General features: G+C 40.6%; 1 protein-coding gene across 4 annotated transcripts in view; it reads left to right on the top strand.

Annotated features, from left to right (window-relative positions):
- RERE (arginine-glutamic acid dipeptide repeats) overlaps positions 1-26,235 on the top strand; it is a 429,896-nt gene that overhangs the window by 301,709 nt on the left and 101,952 nt on the right. For all 4 annotated transcript variants that reach the window (XM_032610681.1, XM_032610678.1, XM_032610670.1 and 1 more), the window contains 2 exons: positions 5,731-5,855; positions 6,787-6,886. In XM_032610681.1, coding sequence (XP_032466572.1) covers positions 5,731-5,855; positions 6,787-6,886 — 225 coding nt within the window. The remainder of the gene's footprint in view (positions 1-5,730; positions 5,856-6,786; positions 6,887-26,235) is intronic.

The following is a 26,235-nucleotide window of genomic DNA, read 5'->3' as shown; positions in this document are numbered from 1 at the left end:
TCACTATCCTCTCCCCTCATTCCCTGGCAGCCTCCCTTCTACTTTCTGTATCCATGAATTTGACAACTCAGTGGAATGACCCAGTATTTGCCCTTTTGTGTATGGCTTATTTTCTTACCATAATGTCTTCAAGGTGCTCCCATATTGTAGCATGTATCAGAATTTAATTTCCTTTCAAGGCTGAATTATTCATTGTATATATGTCTGTTCATCTCTCGATGAACTGGTCACTGCCTACTTTCATTGTAACTTTTTTTTTTTTTTGCGGTACGTGGGCCTCTCACTGTTGTGGCCTCTCCCGTTGCGGAGCACAGGCTCCGGACGCACAGGCTCACCGGCCATGGTTCACGGGCCCAGCCGCTCCGCGGCATGTGGGATCTTCCCGGACCGGGGCACGAACCCGCGTCCCCTGCATCGGCAGGCAGACTCTCAACCACTGCGCCACCAGGGAAGCCCAGCAGTTTCTTAATATTCAGGCGTCTGCTATATCCAGATTTCCCTAAGTGTCTCCCTCCCTCCCTCCCTCCATCTGTCCCCCCAACCCAGGATTAAATCTAGAGATTTAATCACATTCTAGTTCGGTACCCTGCCCCTGGCAAGAATACTTCTGGGTGGTGCTATATAGTCTATCAGGGACATGTGTGTCTCTTAATGATGGTTTGCAGCCATTGCTTGTTACTTAGATTCACTGTCTAATTGGACCTGTTACTTAGATCTACCCTTTAAAATGCTGATACTCTAATCCTATCATTCCTTCTTTTATTAGCTGACCAACTGTCCCCGTGTCAACTTTTGTTTCCCTGAAACGCATAGGAAAGGCAGGATAAATGCTTGACTCTTTCCCTATTTTTACTGGTTGGTTCCCCAACATCTTCCAGTAGTCATCAGTGGATTTAAAATTATTTATCTGGGCTTCCCTGGTGGCACGGTGGTTAAGAATCTGCCTGCCAGTGCAGGGGACATGGGTTTGAACCCTGGTCTGGGAAGATCCCACATGCCGCAGAGCAAGTAAGCCAGTGCGCCACAACTGCTGAGCCTGCGCTCTAGAGCCCACGAGCCACAACTACTGAGCCTGCGTGCCACAACTACTGAAGCCCGTGCGCCTAGAGCCCGTGCTCCACAACAAGAGAAACGATGAGAAGCCTGCACACCGCAATGAAGAGTAGCCCCCACTCGCCGCAACTAGAGAAAAGCCTGCACGCAGCAACAAAGACCCAGCGCAGCCATAAATACATAAATAAATTTATTAAATAAAAAACTCCCTTTAAAAAAAAAATACTTACCTGCTAACCAATTGCTGTTACTCTTACTGATGATTAAATTATCCATTCGTGGGCTAGTAGGCGCCTCTTCCTGCTGTCTTTTGTGTCCTTTTAACTCGACCCCTGTGGTCTTTGGTAGAGTATTTTATCTAGTATAACATGAATTTTTTTGTTTTGTTTTGTTTGTTTTTTTACTGGAGTATAATTGCTTTACAATGGTGTGTTAGTTTCTGCTTTATAACAAAGTGAATCAGTTATACATATACATATGTTCCCATATCTCTTCCCTCTTGCGTCTCCCTCCCTTCCACCCTCCCTATCCCACCCCTCCAGGCAGTCACAAAGCACCGAGCTGATCTCCCTGTGCTATGCGGCTGCTTCCCACTAGCTATCTACCTTATGTTTGGTAGTGTATATATGTAATATGACATGATTTTAATGTCTCATTATGTACGTTCCCTGCCCTAGGTCTAGAACTAAACTTTTCTAATGAGTCCTCATTGTTTTAGAGGAAAGTGACATTTTTTGAGTGGCTGCTGCCCAGTCATTATTACTGGGTTAGTTACTGTTTCCAGGCCTCTTCAGGGAACAGATTAGGAAATAACGCTTTTTCCCCCCTTTTCTTTTTTTAATGATAAAACATATCGTGGTTTCTTTCTGATGCTTCTAATTCAAATTCAGAACAGGCCTTATAGTTAATCCTATAGATGAAATTTTCTTTCATCCGTATCTGTATCTTTTCCCCATGTCTCAAAACCAATTTTTAAATGACACCAAAATAATTATTCATTTGCTTCAATCCCATAATACATATATAGCAGCTCAGAATAACAGTACTTGCACTGCTACAAACAATATGATTATTGGAAACAGCTTTATAGATTTTTTTTTTTTTTGGCCTTAGAATATATCCCACTAAGTCTATATAGGCAAATTAGTATGTTTTAAAGTTACCTGAAATGATTCCCAGAGAAGAACAAACACAAAACATGGCTAGGTGGATTTATTTGATTTTGCTTTAGAGTTTTTAAGGGATTGTTGTTCTTTCAACTTAATTTTGTTTTTATAATTATGTGAAATACAAGGCTCCAAATCAAACATGCAAATGAAGTATGTTCAGAAAGTTCACCTTCTTGCCCTGTCCCCTCCACGTGTTCCCTCCCTCCCTGATGGATAATTGTTTAGTGTTTTTAATTGAAGGTTTTGATCTATCATTCTTATTTTTATTCCCCCAGCCCCATGTTCTTAGATAGTGGTAGCATAATAAAAACACCTTCACCACCTTTCTTTGACCTTCTGACGATATCTCCTGTGTTCCCTCCATAGCAATAGGTAGAGCTCCTTCTCGTTTTCTTCTGCCACTTCCTGGGACCCCACTGCATAGGTGGAGCAGTTTATTCTTCCAGCCCCCATTGTTGGGCGTTTGCACTGTTTCCAGTCATTTGCTGTTACAAGTAATAATGCGATGAATAGCTTATGCATAAAGATTTTTATTTTGCCAACTTATCTTTGGGATATTATATTATCCCCAGAAGGGCGATGACTGGCTTAGAGGGCACATGTAATTCTTAGGATATTACAGAGTTCCCCTCCGTAGAGATTGTACCATTTTGCTTTCTCGTACTAGCGACTTACATGAGTGCAAACATTCAGCCTTGTGTATTGTCACACTTTGGCATTTATGTCAGTCTGATAGATCGGAAATGGTCTCTCGCTGTCATTAATTGGCATGTCTCTTATCAGCAAAGTCGACCATCTTTTCCTATGAGTAAGAGCCATTCTCATTTCCTTTTCTGTAAGCTAATTGTATTTCTAGTCCATTTTTTCTCTAGGGGATTGGTCCTTCCCCACAGCAATAGTATTTTAAATAAATAAATAAATAAACAAACAATTCATTTATTTATTGCTGGCTGGCTGGCAGGCTGGTTGGCTGTGTTGGGTTTTTGTTGCTGCGTGCGGGCTTTCTCTAGTTGCGGCGAGCGGGGGCTATTCTTCGTTGCAGTGCGCAGGCTTCCTATTGCGGTGGCTTCTCGTTGTGGAGCATGGGCTCTAGGCGCGCAGGCTTCAGTAGTTGTGGAGCATGGGCTCAGTAGTTGTGGCTCGCGGGCTCTAGAGCGCAGACTCAGAAGTTGTGGTGCATGGGATTAGTTGCTCCGCGGCATGTGGGATCTTCCCTGACCAGGTCTCGAACCCCTGTCCCCTGCATTGGCAGGCAGATTCTTAACCCCACTGCACCACCAGGGAAGACCCAGCAATAGTATTTTTTAATTAACTTAACAAACAACTATTGGAGAGCTGCTACACCACCTACTGTACTTGGTGCAGGGGAAACAGCTCAGTACAAATGTCAAAGACCTTTTGATATGAGTAGCTATTGTGTTTTAATTTTATTCCCATGCCATCACTGTTTATTAAGCAGAACTAATTGTGACCCCCACTTAAATGTTAAACATGTCAGTACTGAATTAGGGAAGAGCATCGTTATTTGGGGGAGGTCAGCACTTGATACACAGCAAGAGGCCTCAGAGGTAGCCTGTGAAGCAGAAATTGCGAAGCCGTAGCCTGCCAGCCGCGTGGCCTACTAAATACTGTGTTTTGCCACACAGTTGTATTTAAAACTTGAATAGCCAACATTTAAAACCATGAGCTTTCACATTGAAGTCAAGATTTCTGGACTTTGGAAAAAAATTGGAGGATGGGGCTTCCCTGGTGGCGCAGTGGTTGAGAGTCCGCCTGCCGATTCAGGGGACACGGGTTCGTGCCCCGGTCCAGGAAGATCCCACATGCATGGCTGCTGAGCCTGCGCGTCTGGAGCCTGTGCTCCGCAAGGGGAGAGGCCACAACAGTGAGAGGCCTGCGTACCGTAAAAAAAAAAAAAAAAAAAAATTGGAGGATGTACAAACAGAGGTTCTCATTCCTGCACAGCAGCGTTCCCCAGATGGGGACGCTCTCTCTTCTTTTCACCCTGATTCCCTTCACTTCTTGGTACCTAATGCCTGCATGCCCAGTTCGGGAGCCGCTGTCACATGTGGCTTTGAGCACTTGAAATGTGGCTAGTCGGAATTGGGATGTAGTGTTCTGTTTACTGTGGACAGTAGAACATTTAAAGTGGAACATGAGGCCCTCGTTTTATTTCCATTGGCTGCACACTCTGCCTGCTTCATTCATTTACAGTTTCTGCCTAGGTTCTGTGGACACTGGAGCTTTTAATTTAAACTATTAGACTAAAGCGACCTTGTTCGTAATTTGAGAAAATAAGAACATGTGTGTTTTGCAGATGGTTGACTTTTCTTAGGCCTCTGAGTAGTCACAGCACCCATTTACACTTGCTCTGCCCCAGCAGTGGAGGATGAGAAAATGCTGGAGGTGTTTGAATCTCCAGCAGAATTGACTTAGAATCTTGGTTGTTGAGCACTGTTGTTCAAATCTTTCAAAAAAATTGTTAATTGAGGTGTACCTTATGTACAGTGACCTGTTGATATCCTGTGTATACTGTTCAGTCTGCTGTGACAGTTCATAGCAAGGCACAGAACATGTGTCGTCCCAGAAAGTTCCTTCCTGCCCTTCTCAAGAAGTCCTCTCCTCCTGAAAGCACTGCTCATCTAATTTCCATCGCCATCATTTTAGTTCAGCTATGTTTTTTAATAAAGTAATTAATAATTTATGGCTGTGTTGGGTCTTCATTGCTGTGCGCGGGCTTTCTCTAGTTGTGGGGACTGCACGAGTGGGGACTACTCTTCATAGCGGTGTGCAGGCCTCTCATGTTGCAGAGCACGGGCTCTAGGGCACGTGGGCTCAGTAGTTGTGGCACATGGGCTTAGTTGCTCCGCGGCATGTGGGATCTTCCCGGACCAGGGCTCGAACCCATGTCCCCTGCACTGGCAGGCAGATTGTTAACCACTGCGCCACCAGGGAAGTCCCTTCAGCTGTGTTTTTAATGTTTCCATGATGGCTCTTTTGGATGTTCACCCTGACTCATCGATACTGACTCTCTGGAAAGCAGCATTAGTTTAGTAGGGTAGTTCAGTTCTTTTTTAGCACCTGTCCTTAGGTGAGGTTCCACTATTTGTATATATCTCTTTGTAAACATATTATCATATTGGAAATGCGTGTGGCTCTGCCTTCTTTATCAAGCAGCTCTTATTTCCCGAAACATTTTTTTGTTTTATCATTTCTTTTATTCACACGTGCCCATTTCTTTCTCCCTCTGAGGACCATACTGGCACTGGTTTAATTTGACACTGCTTCTCCTTAGGTAGAGATCGAGCAGTCCATTGTGAAATCTTCTGTGGCGAAATGATCCTGAAATGTGTGATAGGCCAGCTTCAGTGACTCATGATTTTCCTGTTATTTCAGTGCTGCCAAAAGAAAGAGGCTTAGTAAGCTACTGCATCTGTCCCCAAGGCCTGCCTGCACAGGCAGCTCTCAAGTGTGCCTTGATTGTGACTTGTTCGTCCCTGTCTTACAGGCCAAACTTCCCGATTTGCAACCATTCCCTTCTCCCGATGGTGACACTGTGACCCAACATGAGGAACTGGTCTGGATGCCTGGAGTTAATGACTGTGACCTCCTTATGTACTTGAGGGCAGCAAGGTAAAAGGAATCCACACCATTCTGCTTTGGGAATTGATTAGTGGGCAACAAACGTTCTCCTTTCCCCTGAAATTCTATTTATATCTTGGGCATTCTGACTTCATGTTTTGTTATACTGTCTGTAATCAGAGCCCTGATCCTTGTTACCAGAGAAACATAGCTTACCATGGTAAAATCACTTTTTTCTCCTCGGTGTTTGCCCCACATTAGATTTTAGAAGTCTTCAGAAGGAAAACGTCTTAAGCCATGCATGCAATTATCAACACCTCTTAAATACAGCTGAGTAATTGGCTCATTCAGCTTATCTTAAAATCACTTTACAGGTTTCTTTACTCTGTGGCTGTTCATTGGTACCTAACCTAAACTTTATGTTTTAGGGGCTTACCTATATGAGTCCTTGCTAACCTAAAAATGCCGAGACTGCAAAATGAGAAGTTGAAGTGTGTCCCAGACACATCCTAGTGCAGGCAGAGCCTTCCTTTGTCTGCAGGGGTTTCTGGGACTCACTCACTGTAGTATCAACAACATGCAACAGAAATGCTGAAACAGGGTGGTGATGGGATATTAGCTCTGGCTGTTCTGTGGTCAGCAGTGCAGCTTGGAGGCTGCCGTGGGGATGGAGGCTTCAGGGGAGGGGTGACTACTAAGAGTTCTTTTCACCTCTTTTCCACTTTCACTTTGCTTAGAAGTAGTTGATGTAGAGTATGAAAGGAATGAAGTAAAGTTGCAGCGGATTTAATTTTAGATATTTTCTGGAGAATACATCTGGGTGAACTGCAGTGGAACTTCAAGTTTTTTTTTTTAAACAAGAGCAGAAGCAAGGCTGAGGACTCATGCATGTAGTAGTGGAATTTGGTGTGGGCTGAAGATGTGCTCTGGAAACTGAGGGTTGAAGTGTCTGTACTGCCGTTTTCCCTTCCCGTCTTCCCAGGAGCATGGCGGCCTTTGCAGGGATGTGTGACGGAGGCTCCACGGAAGATGGCTGCGTTGCAGCCTCGCGGGATGACACCACCCTCAACGCACTGAACACAGTGAGTCCTTTGAAGTTGCCCTGGGTGGGAAGAAAGTTCGTTTTTCTCCTGTGCTGGCATAGGGAATATGTGATGATCATGGAACATGAAGGGGCCTGGCATCTGAGGAGTAAGTACTGTGGTCTGCTGCTGGGGTTGAAAGATTGGAGTCGTGGTCCTGGTGGTAGGGCTCCATGACCTTGGCCAGCGATCCGGCACCTCCAGATTCACCTCCTGATCTGCGTCTTTGCTTCAGGATTGTGGCGAGCCTCTGCTGAGAGCCTCATGCTAGTGGTTAATCTTCACTGAGACCTCACCAAAGCCGAGGACTAGGCAGAGTGGTCTTAGTGAATCCTCCCAGCACTGCTCTGAAGGAGGCTCCATTATTACCACCATGTGGACACAGGAAAGAACCTGAGAGCAGTTAAGTCACGATCCAAGGTCATACACTCAAGATGTGAATCCAGAGGTCACGCTTTTCCCCTCAGTGTATTCGGAAGGGCTGGAGGGAATAGAGAGAAAGCTTGACTTCTTTGAACATATTTGGTTTTTATACATTTGGCTTTGGAACCATGTAAGTATTTCACATGATTATAAAACAAAATTAAGTTTAAAAAAAAAGCAATCCTTAAAAAAATCTAAAGTAAAACAAAGCACACGAGCGTAATGGTGCTGAGTTGGTTGCGTGACGTCCTGCACGGGCACTCATCTGCTTTAATCCTGTGACTCCATAGCAGCTCAGAATAACAAAACTCGAACGGCTACAAACAGTAGGATTCCTGAAACCTGGTCACTTTCTTTGGTGGGGGGGGGCACTCCTTATTGACCTTGGAGTATATCCTACAGGGCTGTACAGGAAAATTAATGTATCTTAAAGTTCCTTGAAATAATTCCTCTTCTGGGTGCTTACTAATGTGAAATCATCAGATCTGAAGTAATAATGAATTTGTATGGATTTCTGATCTGTTAATAGTCTGCAGGGTTATGTACACTTACATAGGATGTTGAGCATGAGGCCGAGCAACTCTTCTGACGATTCACTAAGTATAATGTGAGTGCCCTTTTTGTCTGTCTTTTTCTTGAGAGGTCACTGTAGTCGGAAGGGACTTTCAAAATCATCTGTTCCCATCTCTAAATAGATAAGAATCCGAGGCGTAGAAAGACCACATGACTTGTTTGAATGCCAGCAATGCAAAAAATTGATAACAGATCCCAATTTAGGGATCTTTCTTGCTTTCGGGGAAACACGTAGATATCTGAACAGCATAGTTGACTTTTATCCCTGGTCTAGTTGTGTTTCTTGAGTATCACGTAACGTTATAATAGTCTCATGTTGGAGGCTGATTCATCTTGCTGCCATGTTCTAAATAAGTGAATGATTTTGCATATTCCCATTTACTTTCTCACCTATTTGATGCTTTGAATTGTTGTTGTTATAAGGAATCCTTATTCTGAACATATAGTGATAGAGCCAGAAGGGGCCTTTGGATTATTTTTACAGATGAGAAAACTGAGACCCAGAGATTGATGATACTGCAAACAGTGGCTATGGCAGATGTATGTCTGTGAATTCAGAATACCCTAAAAAATGTGTGTATATTTAAAGTAACTCTTTGGTGTGAGTTTGTTTTCTGTTGGGTTTTTGTATAAAATCTTTATGAAAAAAAATCTCCTTTCATGACTCTGCTGATCAGTTGAATTTTGAATAACAAAGATGTTGCCATATTTAATTAAATGTCTGTTTTTGGCACTTTCCTGAATTTATCTAATTTATTCTTATTCCAGCCCCTCTAAGGATTCTGTACAACATACTTCTGTACAGAAATAATTCGGGTTATTTTTGCCTGTGATCCTTTGTAGCAAGTTCCTTCTGAAGTTTTCTTCAGCATTGCCAGAGGGTTTTGGCTTTATGGGTTTTTGTTTCTGAGAAGGTACCTTCTCATCACTTGAAAATCTTCCTGCCTAGGTGAGCCCAAGATGGCTCAGGTGTCGGGTTATGCAGTACAAGCGCATTTAGCCATCAAAAGACTGCGTTGTGTGCTCATTTTGTTATGAAAAGAAAATTCTAGTGGCTGTTTTAATTTTTAAACTTCATTGTTGTACTGGCTCACAGAAACTGTAGGCACTTTCTTTAATGAGAAGTGGAGTGATTGGAAAAATCTTGAGAGAAGTTAATGTTTATTTTGACTTCCTTGGAGTAAGGGGGTTTTGAATTACGTTAAGGAATAAAAAGAAATGCATTGTCACGTGAGAAGTATTTGTTGTTTCTTAGAGTGTAGCATAGAGTCAAAACAAGGTTAGGCATTTATCAGCTTAGGAAATAGACACAGGTTTATTCTATTTCCCAGTACAATGTAGACATTTAAAGTATACGGAATCTGCAGTACGGCTACATTAGAGTATGTTTAATATCCCAGTAGGACTATTCGAATTAAAATGCATTTAAGTAAATAGTTTAATGTTTAAAACTGTAGTCACTAATAAAACATTTTTAAACTGTTAGTTCTTTTAGACAACTATATGTACCTGTTTTAAAATACAGGGTCTTCAGGATTACTTGTTTTGACTTTTTTCTTCATTATTCGCAAATGAGAGTTTTAGTGTGTATTTAAAAAAACTTATTGGGGTGTAATTTCTGTATAATAAATTGCTCTGGTTTAAAGTACACAATTTGATGAGCTTTTGTAGATGTGTGTGCCAATGAAACTACTACAGTGTTCAAGATAGAAATCATTTCCAGCATCTGCAGAAGTTGCCTCATGCCCTTTGCTGCTTCCAGTCTCAGATAACCACTGATATGTTTTCTCTCTTTATAGATTAGTTGCATTTTCTAGAATGTCACATGAATAGAATACTTTTGTATGTAATACTTGGGGTCTGGGTTCTTTCAGCATAGTAATATTACAGTAGATTTATACTGTTGCATTATCAATAGCGCATTCCTTTTTATTGCTGAGCGGTATTCCAGTGTATGGATATTCATAACATTTTATCCATTCACCTGGTGATGGACATTTTTTTTTTCCCCAAGCTTTTGGCCATTATGAACCTTGTTATGCAAGCCTTTCTGTAGAACATATACTTTCATTTCTCTTGAGTGAATACCTGGCAGTGAAGTTGCAGGAATGTATATATGCAGGTAGCTTTTTAAGAAACTGTCGAACAGGTTTCCACAGTGGCTGTAGCATTTTACATTCCCATCAGTAGTGTGTTAGAATTTCAGTTCTTCAGCATGCTCCATGAGACTTGATGTTTTCAGTCTTTAAAATTTTTAGCCATTCTAATGGATGTGGAGTGATATGTCATTGAGGTTTTCATTTAAATTTCCTGACTGTTGGTAATGTTGAGCATCTTTTCATGTCTTAAAGCCCATTTGTATATCTTCTTTTGTGAAGTAACTTTCGCCTAATTTAAAAAATTGAATTATTTGGCCTTTAGTATGATTTATTTGTAAGAATTTATATTGCAAATACAAGTGCCTTGATACATGTATTGTAAATATTTTCTCCCATACTATGACTTTTTTTTTTGTTTATAATGGTGTGTTTCTAAGAGTAAAATAACTTAATTTTGCTGAAGTCTGATGTATCTTTTTCCTTTTATGAAAGTTTCTTTGATCATCCCATGATTACAAAGATTGTTTCTATGCTTTCTTCTTGAAGTTTTAGTTCTTACATTTAGACCTGTTGTTCATTTCAAATTAATTTTGCATGTGATTGCAAGGTAGAGGTGAAAGTTCATTCTCTCCTACACAGATGCCAGTTGTTGGAGCCGCATTTGTTGAAAATAGTCTTTTCTCATTGAATTGCCTTGATGCCTTTATTGAACAAGCACTGATTGTATATGTTTGGGTTTTTTTTTTAATATTCTATTATGTTTAACTGATCTAATATTATATCAATTTTTTCTTTTTACCAGTACTTCAGTATTTTGAATACTATAGCTTTATAGGAACTCAGGTGGTATAAGTCTTTCTATTTTGTACTTGTTTTCAAGGTTGCTTTGGCTCTTTTAGGTCATTTGCATTTCCATATAAATTTCAAAATCAGCTTGTCAGTTTCTATTTTTAAAAAGGCTTTGATGGAATTTTGGTTGAGATTGCATTGAATCTGTGGATCTATTTAGGAAGACTTGACATCTTAACAATTTGAATCTTCGAATCCATGAACATGATATAGTATCTCTCCCTTTTTAAAAAAGATTTCTTTAATTTTTTTGAGTAAGACTTTGCAGTTTTCACTGTACAAGTTTTGTACATATTTTTTCAAATTTATCCCTTAAGTAATTATTGTTTGAAGATTCTATTGTTAATAAAATTGTATTTTAAAATTTCATTGTCTACGTGTTCATTGTTAGGATAGACGTACAATCAGTTTTTATGACTTTACCTTGTATTATTTTATACAAGGAATACACGGTCAACACTAGTAGCTTTCTGGTTGGTTCCTTAGGATTTTCTGTGTGCACGGTCATGTCATCTGCAAATAAAGATAGCTTTACCTCTTTCTGATTTATGTGTTTTATTACTCTTCTGTGCTTTCTTGCACTTGCTTGAACCTCCAGTACAGTACTGAATAGAAATGATGAGAATGGACATCTTTGCTTTCTTTCTCATTTTAAGGAAAAAACATTCAGTCGTTTAGTGTTAAGTACAATGTAGGATTTTTGTTGTTGTTTAGTCAAGCCGAGAATGTTCCCTTTTATTTCTGAGTTTGTTGAGGTTTTTACCATGAATGGCCATTGAATTTTGTCAGATGCTGTTTTTTTTTCTTTTGTATCTAATGAAATGATCATATGGTTGTTATATACTTTATTTGTTAGTATGGTGAATTATATTTATTCATTTCAGATGTTAAACCAACTGTGCATTCCTAGATTAAATCCTGCTTGGGCATTCTGTACTATTGGATTCAGTTTGCTATTATTTTGTTAAAAACTTTTACATTTGTGTTCATGAGGGATAGTGAGCTGTAGTCTTCTTTCTTTGTAATTTCTTTTTCTGGTTTTGATATCAGAGTAATACTGACTTCAGAAATTAGTTGGGAAATATTTCCTCCTACTCTGTTTTTCTCTTATAAAGGATTGATCTTTTTTCTTTGTTAAATGTTTGATAGAATTGACAGTGAAGCCGTCTGGGACTAAATTTTTTTTAATGGAAACTTAACGAGTGTTACTGAAGCCAGGTTCGTACTGCTCACCACACAACAGGCCAATAAATCGAGAGAGGAATAGTGACTTTATTCCGGAAGCTGGCAGACCAAGAAGATGCGGACTGTGTCCCAGAGAACCGCCTCACCTGAGTTAGAATTCAGGCTTCTTTTATACCAAAAGGGAGGGGAGTGCCAGCATGACTCAGCGCAGGTAACAGAGCCCAAGTGTTAAGAGCTAAAGGTATAGGTCTGATATGGAGTCAGGTTTGTTCTTCTCTGTTACAAAAGTACAGATAGACATAGGCCTATTCAGATTTTATATTTTGTTATGTGTCACTAGTAATCTGTTGATCTCTAAATGTTTTATTTCATCTGGGATATCAAATTTGTTGGTATAAATTACGAATTATTTCTGTAGTATCTTTTTTTTTTTTCTTGCGGTACATGGACCTCTCACTGCTGTGGCCTCTCCCGTTGTGGAGCACAGGCTCCGGACTCAGCGGCCATGGCTCACGGGCCCAGACGCTCCGCGGCATGTGGGATCTTCCCGGACCGGGGCACGAACCTGTGTCCCCTGCATTGGCAGGCGGACTCTCAACCACTGCACCACCAGGGAAGCCCTGTAGTATCTTTTTAATGTCTATAGGAATCTGTAATTTTGACTTTGAATTCTTAATATTGCTAATTTGTTTCCTCTTAATCATGCTAAAATAGAAGGTTATCAATATTATTGATCTTTTCAGATAGGTAGCGTTTGGTTTCATTGATTTTTCTCTGTCTGATCTCCCAATCTTATTTTTATTATTTCTTTTCTACTTATTTTGGGTTGATTTGATTACTTTTCCCCCTAGCTTCCTAAAATGGGATCTTAGATAACTGATTTTATCACAAATTCTAATTTGTAATTAGAATGGAACATTCTGTTACCATTTTGTTAAAAATTTTATGTGTGATTTCTTCTTTTACCCATGGATTGTTTGGAATTAAATTGTTTAATCACCAGGGCCTTGGGATTTCTCTCTCCCTGCCCCGCCTCTCTCCCGGCCCTCCCTCTCTCCCCAGCCTCCCTCCCCCCGCCACCTCCTCCCCCCCCCCCCCCTCCTCCCCCCCCCCCCCCTTTTGGAATGTTATTGATTTCTAATTTAGTTCTGCTGTGGTCAGAGTACCCAGTAAGATTTCAGTCTTTTGAAATCTGAGACTTGTTTCTTGGCTCAGCATGTGATTTACCTTGGTAAATGTTCCATGTACACTTGTAATGAACTTATGTTCTGCAGTTGTTAGGTGTACTGTTTTATTATTGTCAGTTTCTTTGAGGTGGTTTGTATTATCCTTCAGATCTTCTGTGTCCTATCTAGTTGTATTGTCAGTTACTCAGAAAGGTGTGTTAAAGTCTTGTGAATTTGTTTATTTCTCCTTTTAATTCTGTTAGTTTTTGCTTCATATGTATGGAAATTGTGTCTTTATCTTTCTCCCTGTAGTGACCCTTTAACATTTTTGGTGTAACCCTTTTGTCATGAACTCAGTTTTGTCTAAAATTAGTACAGCTACTCTGGCTTTCTTATGCCTGTTGTCTGCATATGGTATATCTTCTTCCAGCTTCTTACTTTGAATCCTGATTTTTACTTTTATTTAAAGCACCTCTCTTGTGTACTTTAAGCTTTTCAGTTGTTTCTTGCTTTTTTATCCAGTCTGGCTCTGCCTTTTGTTTGGAGTGTTTAGTCCATTTTAATGTAGTGCAGGTGATTCTCAGGTTGTATAAAACTTGAGCCACATACAGTTTTAATAGCAGAGCTGTCATTGGAGAATCACAGAAGTAGTTAATATATAAATATCTTACTTTCATGGCCACATGATGAGACTTTTGATTCAGCAGTGGACTTGCAGACTAGTTAGGTCAACAGTTCTTTGTGTACTCATTCATGTTAAATGTATTTCTTATCTTTTTACTTCTTACATAAAAAGCAGTTTTATACTGATAGAGAGGAAGAAGATGTAATAAATGTGTTGGCCTCTCTTATTGCAAGAGGAGGGTATGCACAGGCTCCAGACACGCAGGCTCAGCGGCCATGGCTCACGGGCCCAGCCGCTCCGCGGCATGTGGGATCTTCCCGGACTGGGGCACGAACCCGTGTCCCCTGCGTTGTCAGGTGGATTCTCGACCACTGCGCCACCAGGGAAGCCCCAAGAGGGGGGGTGTTCTTAGTAACCACAGGCCTACTCCTTAATGTGCGTCAGCAAAGATAGTTTTATTATATTTTACTATTTTAAACTGTGAATACCTGTGAACGCAAAATTGTTTTATTCATACATTTATGGTATACATATATTAAATAACATATTAAAACATGACAAAGCAATGGTGCCACCTCTGGACTATCTTACATAGAAACATTTCTGTGTGCTGTACCACGCATATGTTTCTCCAAATGAAATTTTAATTAGGCTTATTGTACACGTTTAGCATATATGTAAATTTTAAGCATAATTGCTATAGGTAACATAGAAATGGCCCGTATTATTCTAATGGAATTTACTCAGCCATCTTTAAAGGCGTACATTTATTTGGCCCTTTATAAAATAGACCTTTATATTTATGCTTGGAAACTGCCCCAGAGCCCTTTAGTTTGAGACTAGGGTTTTCTGGAAAATATCATGCTGACTTATTTTCCCTAAATTGGTCTGGATTTTATTATTTGAGCTCAGGTCTCTTTCCCATTTTCTAAATACAGTTCAAATTCTTTGACTTCTCTTTCTCAGAAACGTATTTGCGTTCTCACGTTTACCTGCTCTTGCTAACACTGAACATACACATTTTCACTGTGTGTAAGTAAAATTTATAATCATGCAGCAAAGATTTCACCTTTGCCTGGACAGTTTTATTCCCTGAAATATGGATGGCTGTTAGACATTTGGATTAAGCTTTTTACATATTCAAGAGAGTGTATATGTGTTTGCTTACTTATTTATGCACACCCACATCTCCTTCAACAAAGGATGAAAGGCCTCCAGTAGCTTAATCGTTAGTTTTTATCTCTGATCTATAAATATCACTATTTGTTAACCACTGAGTATTAATCATCTTTGTTTTCTGCGCTCTAGCCGGTGCCTGGTACAGGGTAGAGAGGACTAAATATTTGTCGAATTGATGGAATACATAAATCGGGTCCAAGTCCCCGTCACATTTGATCACGCAGAACCTGATGTTGTAGAGTTGGCATAGCAGAGTATGCAGATAAGCCTGCTCTAAGGATCATTTTCATCTTCCTCTCTTTCATTCTAAAAAATTAAGTCTATAGAATTTCTGTCAGAGATCTTCTATTTGTTCCTTGTAAATGGACCTCACTAAAGCATCTGGCCCTGGATTAGCTTTGCAGTGCTTCGGACTTTAATGAATGTTGAGTCTGTTCCAGCTCCCAGATAAGACATTGCCAGGAGGCCCTTTTTTTTTACTTTGCCTAAGGTATATGATCAGGATTCTTCTGAAATTCATTCCACACTCACACCCTTTGCTTAAATTCTTCTCTTTTTTACTATTTCTCCATTGGATTAGTCCCCATTAATTGGTTGTAGGGTGGTGGTTTTTTTGTCTCAGGATTTTGGTTGGAAAGAGTAATAGTTGATAGTGCTATATGATTTCTTTTGATGGAAATCCAGTAATTACAAGAACACCTTATTTAAATCAGTCTTGACAAGCACCTTTGCTAGGGTTTTATTTATGTTGTAACAGGATATTGGACTCTACCTCATATTGCATTCTTAATGATAGTAGAAGTGAAATTGCTGAAAGAGACCACGTAGTGAAGTTTTCTGGTGTAACCATGACCTTTTCAACTGATTATCAGCATAATAATAGACAAATTTGAGTTTTTATTTATTGTGCTTTGACCAATTAGAAATATTTTGAACTTTTGTTCTGAAAATTTTTTGTGTTAGAAATTTACCCATGTGGTTCCCTTTGGGCTGAGAACTTCAGACATTCACTTCTGTTCAAAAGTTACACGAAACAGCACTTCTCACACAAATTATATGACTTAATTCATTTTATCTTGTTTGAAGATGACTTTTTTTTTTTTTTTTTTTGCGGTACGCAGGCCTCTCACTGTTGTGGCCTCTCCCGTTGCGGAGCACAGGCTCCGGACGCGCAGGCTCAGCGGCCATGGCTCACGGGCCCAGCCGCTCCGCGGCATGTGGGATCTTCCCAGACCGGGGCACGAACCCGTGTCCCCTGCATCGGCAGGCGGACTCTCAACCACTGCGCCACCAGGGAAGCCCTGAAGATGACTTTTTAAATTTAACACTTTCATATTTTATTCCTTTTTAGAGAATCTGTAGCTTTTACTTCAAGTTGACTTTATGCCTCTGTTCTTTCCCCTAAATATAACAGAGAGCATTATCAAAGGTTCTCAGGGGTGGGTGAGGAGATAAAGGCCACTTACATTATCAACCTCTGGGAATGGCATCTTCATTACTTATTGTAGTGGTGATTTTATTTTTGATAATTTTTTTAACACAGAAGTCTGGCTGTAAGTTCTTCTGGTCTGTTGTGTTCCCGATTCAGCTCATCACAGTTGTGGCCCCACTTTGCTTTTCAGTGTGAACCACTCACAAGTTTCTTTAGCCATTTCTTTCTTTTATCTCTTTTTAATATAGTTTTATTGAAATATAATTCATGTACTATATAGTTCACATATTTAACGTGTACAATTTAATGGCTTTCAGTATATTCAGATTTGTGATAACTACCACCACGATCAGTTTTTGAACATTTCACCCCCCAAGGAAACCTGTGCTCATTAGTCACTCCCCATCTCCCATCTCTCCTCACCCCACCCAGGCAGCCATTATTATATTATTATTATATTCTGCCTTCCATGTCTTATGGATTCCCCTGTTGTGAACATTTCATTTAAGTGGAATTGTGCAATATGTGGTCTTTTGTAACTGGTTTCTTTCACTGAGGGTAATGTTTCCAGTTTTCATCCATGGTGTAGTTTTTATGTGTGTGTGTGTGTGTGTGTAACCATTTTTATGTATAACCATTTTATTTCTCTTCCTGGTCAGCTTTGTCTATCTGACTGTCTTAAAATGCGACCCCTGCACTAAAGCAACGCTTGTCAGATTTGGTCAGCATATGGTGTCAAGGAGTTAACTTCAGCTGTCCCAAAAGCTCCCCTCAGTGCAGTCCAAGCCTTCATGAATGTTCACGTCACATTCATTTTTTTCTTGTGTTTTGTCTTTGTCCTGTTTTGTTTCATTTTTCTTCGCATTTTTGCCTTTCCTAAGCCATTTATCTCCCGCTCTCAGCTTTTTGACTGAATTTTCAGCCAGGCAGGGGACTTTAAATTTATCACTGTTATTTTCATTTTATTAGGTATCAACTATTGGTCGGTTGCCTGATGTCATTAATAACAGCAACAATATTAATAATCGTAACAAAATTTGAATGTATTTGTTGGTTGAGTGCTTCTATGTTAGGCAGAAGTTTAAGTGCTTTTTATGAATGAATTTATTTCATCTTTATAACAATTCTGTGAGAAAAGTAGTACGGTTATCACCTGCAGATTAATAGCCGCACTCTGTCATATTTATATACACATAATAATTTAAACTTGAGGGGAGTCTAGAATTGAGGCCAGTGCCTTACAACAGTCCCCTTGAAATGTCCATTGAATCTGCAGTTTGGGGGATTTGCCATTCAGCAAGTTAAAAACCCTTCCTGCTGCAGCCTGGCTGTGTGTCTCCATCCTTCCTCCTAGGCTCTCAGCAGGTTCGGATCAGTGTGATTCAGCTTTTACTTTTGTTTGGCAAAAGTTAGAAAGTTCCTTTGCTAATTTAAGAAATTTCTTTCTCATAAGATTTTTTTCCAAGCTAAATACTGGTAAAATATTTTGAGGTTTACATTGTGTTTTGAAAACTGTCTACTTAACATCAGTCAGTTGGAATTTTAACATCTGTGAATCTATATTAAGCATTAATGCTAACATAATAAGTATTTAGCAAGTCAGGATAAAAGCCCTTAGCCTTTTTACATCGAAGAAGAGGCTTCAGTAAAATCATTCATTCATTTATTTGTTCAGTAATAAACGTGATGGAGTCCCTGCTCTTTGCAAAACCCTAATGGGAGAGCATTTGCTGAAAGTGTTGAAATCTAAGTAAGTGTTTAAATCTTAGAACAACGTGGGCCCATGAGTTTTGAAAAGGCTCACATGTGAACAAAACTTCTTAAATGTACTGTAGAATATTAAAATTTATATTTGTCCTAGTATGTGTGTTTCTTATACTAGTTTGAAGTATACTTCAGAATACTCTTTTTTTTTTTATAGCTCTCCTAGATAAATTTTTTTACCCCCAAAGTTTGAAGGTTGGTGTATTAGTTTCCTGTGGCTGCTGTAACAAATTACCACAAACTTGGCGACTTAAAACAACAGGTTTTATTCTTTCCTAGTTCTGGAGGCCAGACGTTAGAAACCAACATGTCAGTGGGGCCATGTTCCCTCCATCTCCACAGGGGGAGAATCATTCTTTGCCTCTTTCAGCACTGAGTAGCTCTCCTAGCTCTCCTCCTTTATGGCCACATCTTTCTCTGCTTGTCTTCCCATTGCCATCTTCTCTTTGTGTCTGTGTCTTCTCTGTTCCGTGTTTCCCACTGCCTCTCTTTCATAAGGATGCTGGTCACTGGGTATAGGTCCCGCCTGGGTCATCTAGAATTGTCTCCTCATCTTAAAATCCTTAACTTAATCACCATCACGTCTGTAAAGACCCTTTTTTCAAATACGGTCACAATCACATGTTCCAGGGATTTGATGTGGATATCTTCTGGTGGTCATTTTTTAGCCTGCCACAGTTGGATTTTACTGTTACACAAAATGTTACTAAAATAAATTATAGTACTTATTTTTAATTTTTTGTAATAGTTTACTTTTACTTCCTTTCCTTTTCTATCACAGTTTGTTTAGATTGTGGACTTTATAATATTGAGAGTATAAAAATATTCTAGTAGTGACTGTGATATTTCTGTAACATTTGAGGACATTTGATTTATAAAATACTGTCATATTTGTATTGGCATAAAGTATAGTGTATTTGGCTTTCTTGGTACAAAGAACATTTATTTAAATAACAGAATTGTCACGTATAACCACCATATTGACTGATTTATTCTGACCTGTCAGGTTGCTGAGTATTTCTTCCTTGGCTCCACCCCTAGATGGACCCAGCCTGCCCCAGTCGAGTCAGAGGGCACCTGCCCCTCAGGGCCCCTCGGGGGCAAGGTCTCCTGCTGCTTGTAGGTCCGATCTCTGAGGTGGCCTGGGGTCAGCCCTGGCTACCTTTGAAGCTATTGCTCTTTTAAGTCTCTGCCGTCTGTTCCATTTCCTGTCCTGCAGTGCTGCCCCGACCAGCTCTCTTCTCCAGGAGACGGATTATTCCCCCATAGCCGGTCACTCTCTGGGCTTCTCATTAAATCACTACACCGACTGCCCACCCTTGCCCTTCTTGCTGCCCTGTCTGTTGCTTGGCCTGCCTTCTCCCTGCCCATAGTATTGGTTGGGTGGTGTATTCCAGCTTACTCAAGTACTTTGAAGTACTGCTTATTCAGGGATTTTGGGGAAAGTTGGCTCTTAACTATCCTCCATTCTGCACCCCACCCCCCATGTCACGAATGAGGTGTAAGTTTTCATGTGTCTCAAATCAAGTCTGCCTTTACTTGATGCCTCCGAGTCATCATTACTGGTGGCCATCACACAGAATCGTGTGCGACTGTGGAGAGTTTCAGATCTTTGGTTTGCATAATGTTGGGTTGGCCAAAAGGTTCATTTGTTTTTTTCCATAAGATGACTCTAGTAGCACTTAGTTGTCTTTAACTTCATTCAAAACAATTTTGCTAGATCGTATGTGATAGCTGTCATATTAGTGTGCATTTAAAGAAAGACATCAAAATTGGTGAATTTTTGTGTAGCCATTTTAATATTGAAGATGGAAGAAAAAACATTTTTGGCATATTATTCTTTATTATTTCAAGAAAGGTAAAAAACGCAAACCAAACGCAAAAAATGATTTGTGCAGCGTACGGAGAAGGTGCTGTGACTGATCGAACATGTCAAAAGTAGTTTGCAAAGTTTCGTGCTGGAGACTTCTTGCTGGACGATACCCAGTGGTCAGGTAGACCAGTTGAAGTTGATAGCGATCAAATCAAGACGTTAATTGAGAGTAATCAATGTTATACAACGTGGGAGGTAGCCGACATACTCAAAATCAAGCGTTGAACGTCCTTTGCACCAGCTTGATTATGTTAATCACTTTGATGTTTGGGTTCCACGTAAGTTAAGCGAGAAAAACCTTCTTGACCGTATTTCCGCATGCCATTCTCTACCTAAATGTAATGAAAATGTTCCGTTTTTAAAACACATTGTGATGGGCAATGAAAAGTGGATACTGTGCAGTACTGTGGCATGGAAGAGATTGTGGGGCAAGCGAAATGAACCACCACCACCAACCACACCAAAGGCTGGTCTTCATGCAAAGAAGGTGATGTGTATATGGTGGGATTGGAAGGGAGTCCTCTATTATGAGCTCCTTCCAGAAAACCAAACGATTAATTCCAACAAGTCTTGCTCCCAGTTAGACCAACTGAAAGCACTTGACGAAAGCTTCCAGAATTAGTCAATGGAAAACGCATACGCTTCCATCAGGATAGCACAAGACCTTGTGTTTCTTTGATGACCAGGCAAAAACTGTTACATCTTGGCTGGGAAGTTCTGATTCATCCGCCGTATTCACCGGACATTGCACCTTCGGATTTCCACTTATTCTGGTCTTTACAAAAAATTTCAGTTCCCTGGAAGAGTGTAAAAGGCACCCGGAACAGTTCTTTGCTCAAAAAGATAAAACGTCTTGGGAAGATGGAATTATGACGTTGCCTGAAAAATGGCAGAAGGTAGTGGATCAGAAGGGTGAAGACGTTGTTCAATAAAGTTCTTGGTGAAAATGAAAAATGTGTCTTTTATGTGTACTTAAAAACCGAAGGCACTTTTTGGCCAACCCAATAGTTTGCCAAGTTTTGGAGTCTTCTACAGTGAGGCTCTCTTGCGCCACTGCTCTGTGTTAAAATCACTCAGTCTCTCTCATTTTGTTCTTTCAGACCTGTTTGACTGGGAAATCCAGAAATGTGAGGAAGCCAGACAGCTAAGGTTCAGGGTGAGGGCTTCGAGGTTCTCCAGGGACATTGCTGGAGGGGCACTACTGTGGTTGCCCAGAGCCTTTTTGCTTATGTTTTAGTCACTAGCTTTGTTCTTTTTTTTTTTTTTGCGATACGCAGGCCTCTCACTGTTGTGGCCTCTCCCGCTGCGGAGCACAGGCTCCGGACACGCAGGCTTAGCAGCCATGGCTCACGGGCCCAGCCGCTCTGCGGCATGTGGGATCCTCCCAGACCGGGGCACGAACCCGTGTCCCCCGCATCGGCAGGCGGACTCTCAACCACTGCGCCACCAGGGAAGCCCTAGCTTTGTTCTTTGAGGTTTCTAGATAAAAGAGCAGTCACTCAGAAATTTTCCCAACTCAGTAATCTCACATGCTTTGGTGTATGCCTCTTTGATTTTCTTTGTTCCATTACTTTATCGTTGCAACCAAAAAAAGCATATGTGTACTATTGTTTACACAGCCTTAAAATTACTCTTCAAAAATCACCAAGGTTAAGGTTATTGAGCCCCATGGATTGGAAGCAGTCATTTCTGCACCTAAATTCTACTGAGTAGGTATTAAAGCACTTTCTGTAAATGTTTTTCCCTTAATACTGATGCAACTGATCTTGAGGTTGTTTTTGTTTATTTATTTTTTTAAAAAATGAACTGTTTGTAGGAATCTGGTTAAAATTGACCCATAGCTGACCTTTCACATGTACTTTCTAGTTCAGTTTAGCATTTATGAATGGGTTCGCTAATACCTACGTGAGAGGGATAGAACAGTGTTTTTTCTGTCACCCTCTAGGTTAGAGCCTTACTTATTGTTTTTCTGTTTTCAAGGCTGTGAAGATTCTAGAAGTAAGTGAAAAAAAGTTTTAATTTCCACTGTGGCCCTGAACAGTTTCTACTTGTGAGCTGAAACAGGTCTTTCTAAACTGACAAATAATTATGATTCCTGAATCTGCCAGTAGTTTTCTCGTTGTGGCCAGAGTTACACTCATTCTGTATCATTGAGCTGAATCTTGTCATCAGTGGATTTGTCTGCTGAGTCCTAAGGAGTCAACCTCCCTTTAGATACACTGGACTGGCAGCTTAGACCCACGGCAGCCTAGGGTTCTTTATGTACGGTGCCTGGACTCACACACAAAAAGCAGGAGGAAAGATTTTGTTTCTGAGAAGCGAGGTTATATACATGTTAACTGTGTAGATGATTAACTATGCATAATGTCATTTAAAGACCTGTGGCATAAACTATTGCAGCTTTCACGGAGGCCTGAAAATTAACACTAACCTTAATCCCTAAGGTGTAAGTGAAGCCTCTGTAGCAGCTAGTCAGTGTTTGGCCTGGGCAGTTTGGCTATATTGTTCAGTGGCTATATTGTTTGTTTATTTTTCTAAAGGACTGTATAATATTCTTTCCATTTATTTGTTTTTTAAGACTATTTAGAATCTCACCTTTAAGAAACGTCTGTAAAGAGAAAGAATGTTAAAAACTGGGAAGTTCCAAAAAAGACCTTCTTCAGCCCCTCTGTTACAGATGAAGAATCCAGGGGCCACAGTGCTACACAGAGCAGGGGCCTCCAGGTCCTTTGCCCAGGCTGCTGCTCCTCCAGTGCAGCCTGGTAACTTGCTCCTGAGATTCTCAACAGTCACCAGGTTCTCTGTTATTTCCCTTCTGAATCCTGTCTGTCATCCTGTGTGGTAAGTACTGTAGAGCAAAGTTCATTCCTGTGGCGCTCTAAAGCTGATTCACTTTCCTTACCACCAGTGCTATTTCCCGTGACGGTCATCCCGACCCATCTCTTTTTACTTTATTTTATTTTATTTATTTATTTTTTGCGGTACGCGGGCCTCTCACTGCTGTGGCCTCTCCCGTTGCGGAGCACAGGCTCCGGACGCGCAGGCTCGGCGGCCATGGCTCACGGGCCCAGCCGCTCCGCGGCATGTGGGATCTTCCCGGACCGGGGCACGAACCCGTGTCCCCTGCATCGGTAGGCAGACTCTCAACCACTGCACCACCAGGGAAACCCCCACCCCTTTTTAGTCGGCTCTCCTTAATGGAATATTTCCTTCTCCAGGAGTCATGCTCAGTGATTGCCACGTACCTTATTTCATCCTGAACAGTCCTTCAAAATAGGTTCTGTATTCTTCCTTTCTGCAGCCAAGAATACTGAGATTTAGAAAAATATTTAACTTGTTTTCTGTCACACAGCTGGTGGCAGAACAAGTGTTTGAATCAAAGCCAGGAACCCTGTCCTGTTGAGATTTCACCTCTGCGAAACTCCCAAACTTGTGTCTTTGGCCCAGGAACTCTTCAGCTTCTCCTTTCCAGGTGTTTGTGTTCGTAAAGACAGTAGGCAGATGGTCAGAAATGGCCAAGACGTTGAGTTTGGTTTGTTCTGTATTTTAAAAACATACTGCCCTCAGCTGAAGTGCCAGCATTTGGTGTTTACTTTCTAATCACCTTGTGGTTGAGGCTCCTGTTCTGTGTGTTTAAAATACCTTCAAAAACACTGTAGCCAGGAGATGGTGACCTGTTAATTTCTGGTTACAATATTGTGCGAGAATTAGCTGTGAATGAGAAGTGATACAATGCTGTATCAGCCATGGGAAACTTGGTTAAAAGTGCAGTGTTACCTAGACATAGTACTGCCTACTTTTACTTGCTCCTAGAGTGGTGTTTTTAATTTGGTTGCTGCCCTTCCTTAAGTGTAGGCACGGTTAATCATATTACTCTGTTGATTTTTCACGTCGGCTCTGTGGAGTCATCTTGGTTTTTCAGCAGAGCGGATGTCACCGCAGTCACTGACACTTTTGTGTTTTTATCATACATTTATTTCATTATTTTGTTTATGTGTGTGTGTGTTTCCTCTTCTCTGAGCTGCTCGTTTCCTCCTCCTGCCTACCCACCCCGCCCCAGGTTAAGAAAAGACCTTGAGCTTGCTGTCTCCCTGTGGCTGGAGGAGCCCCCGAGCCCATTGCTCCCACCAGATCGCCGGTTCTCAGCTGCTCCAGTGTAGCTGTTTGGGGCAGGGGCCGAGTCTCAGACTTCCTAGAAATTGGGCTTATGTTAGAATCCTCGCTATGCTGCTTTCTAGAGAAGTGGCCCCGAGCAAGACACTGAACCTCTCAGTTTTGTTTCCTCATTTTTAGTACTCTTGCCACTAAAGAGTGGTGTGAGGGATGATGAAATCATAATGACCTAGTGAGTTCCTAGTACATGCAATACTCAAGAAATGTTGGTTCCCTCCTCCCTTCTCCTTTGTGACCCCAGGGTCTGGCATAATTCCTGGAACATTGTACTTATTCAGAGAGTGTTGGAGGGGGAGGGTTGGTCCAGCGACAGTTTATTTCCTTCTGAAAATTAACTGAATCTTTCCCTCAGCCCTTACTCTCAGCGGTTAAATTCTGTCTTAACCATGATCTCTAAAATGTATGCCCATAGGAGTATTTAGAGAAATTTATCCTCTCCAGTGCTTAAATAGCATTATTTGGAGTGACAGTAGCCAAACAAAAATAAACATTGTGCTTTTAGTCTTAACTCTGGTTTTTAAATGAATACATGTATCATATTTTGAGCTTGGTACTAGGTCATTGGTGATGGAGGAATGATTGAAAATATATAGGCATTTGTGAATTACAGATTATGATAAAAAACTTTTTAAGTTGTATCTTAGATTTCAGCAAGATTTCTCTCATGTTAGTGAGAAATAATTGAAATAATTAAAACTACATGAAGGATTTTAAGAACTTTTCCAAATTCCGCTTTTTTTCCCCTAAGTTATTTTGGCAGTTTATTGTGAATAATGTATTTTGCAGAGCAAAAAACTTTGAAATCTAATATTATCTTTAATGGACTGCAATTATTTAATATTTAGCATGAATGCAATCTAACTCAGGTAGGCTTTTTCTCCAGTTATTGTAAGGGCTGTAATTGCAAAAGGATGCTTTAGTGTAGTAGAAGCTGCCAGATGCAATGCCATTTGATCTAAAAAGGTCACAGTAAAAGGGACATTTAAATTAAGTTATAAATTACAATTGAAGAACAATATTTTGATGTGTGAGACCAGGGATGACAGAGCAGGAGATGTAATTCATGGGTCCATTATAGAACAGAGGTGCCTGACAGCTGAGCCGTGCCAAGAGGAAAATTGATTTGCAACATCACGCAGCCAGAAAATGGCAGCTCAGATGAAAAGCCTGAGTAGAAACCTGAAACCTTGCGGTAATACGCGGAGTTTATGCTAATAAGACTGCCCCAGATCCAGCGACGTTTAATGATTGCCGTAATATAAACGAGGTGTTCGGACATGTGCACATTTTCAATCTTATTTAAATTAAGACCTCGTCCTTGCTCTGTAAAATAACACACTTTATAACCAGGCATTAAGGTTGATTCTCTCACCTCCCTGTCCAATATACAGATTTGCTGAAATTTCAGAATTGTTTAGGCAGGAGAGTTAAAGCTTGAAACAAGAATTCCATCCATGGCAGCTTTGAGGAAGGATATAATTTAATGTTTATAGCAGTCCACGAGAAGTTCAATCATGAGTTAATTAAACTGTAGGCAGTCATTAAGTATTATTTATTCTTTCGAGAAGCTTGCCAATAAAGCACTTACGTATATTAAATTACAGAAAGTAATAAGCAGGGGATGATTTTTCAGGCTGAGTGAGAGTAGCAGGTTTAACTTGGGCAATTTTGCAGAAATGTGTTTTTCTTCTTGTGGCCTGACCCTTTCTTCCTGCTAATCACAGAGAGGTGAGGGGCTGTCACAGGACACTTGAGGCTACGTAGTCCCCAGCACAGTGGGCACCTTGAACGTCCGGGTGTTTGAAGAGTCTCGGGTAAGAGCCGTGTCCCTAAAACATTACTCCCCGTGATGATACCGCTGGACAGTCTGTGGTTGTTTGGCATTTCGGGGTATCTTGTCACAGTGTCTCATTTCTGGTTTTTCATGGTCCTTTGACACAGCTGAGGGCTGGTGTTGTCAGGCCCATTTGACAGACGAAAACCTCAACTCGGCTGGTTTGTGACGAAG

Source organism: Phocoena sinus, chromosome 1 (genome assembly GCF_008692025.1).
Source record: "Phocoena sinus isolate mPhoSin1 chromosome 1, mPhoSin1.pri, whole genome shotgun sequence".
Lineage (NCBI taxonomy): Eukaryota > Metazoa > Chordata > Mammalia > Artiodactyla > Phocoenidae > Phocoena > Phocoena sinus.
This window is presented reverse-complemented; position numbering and strand designations above follow the sequence as displayed.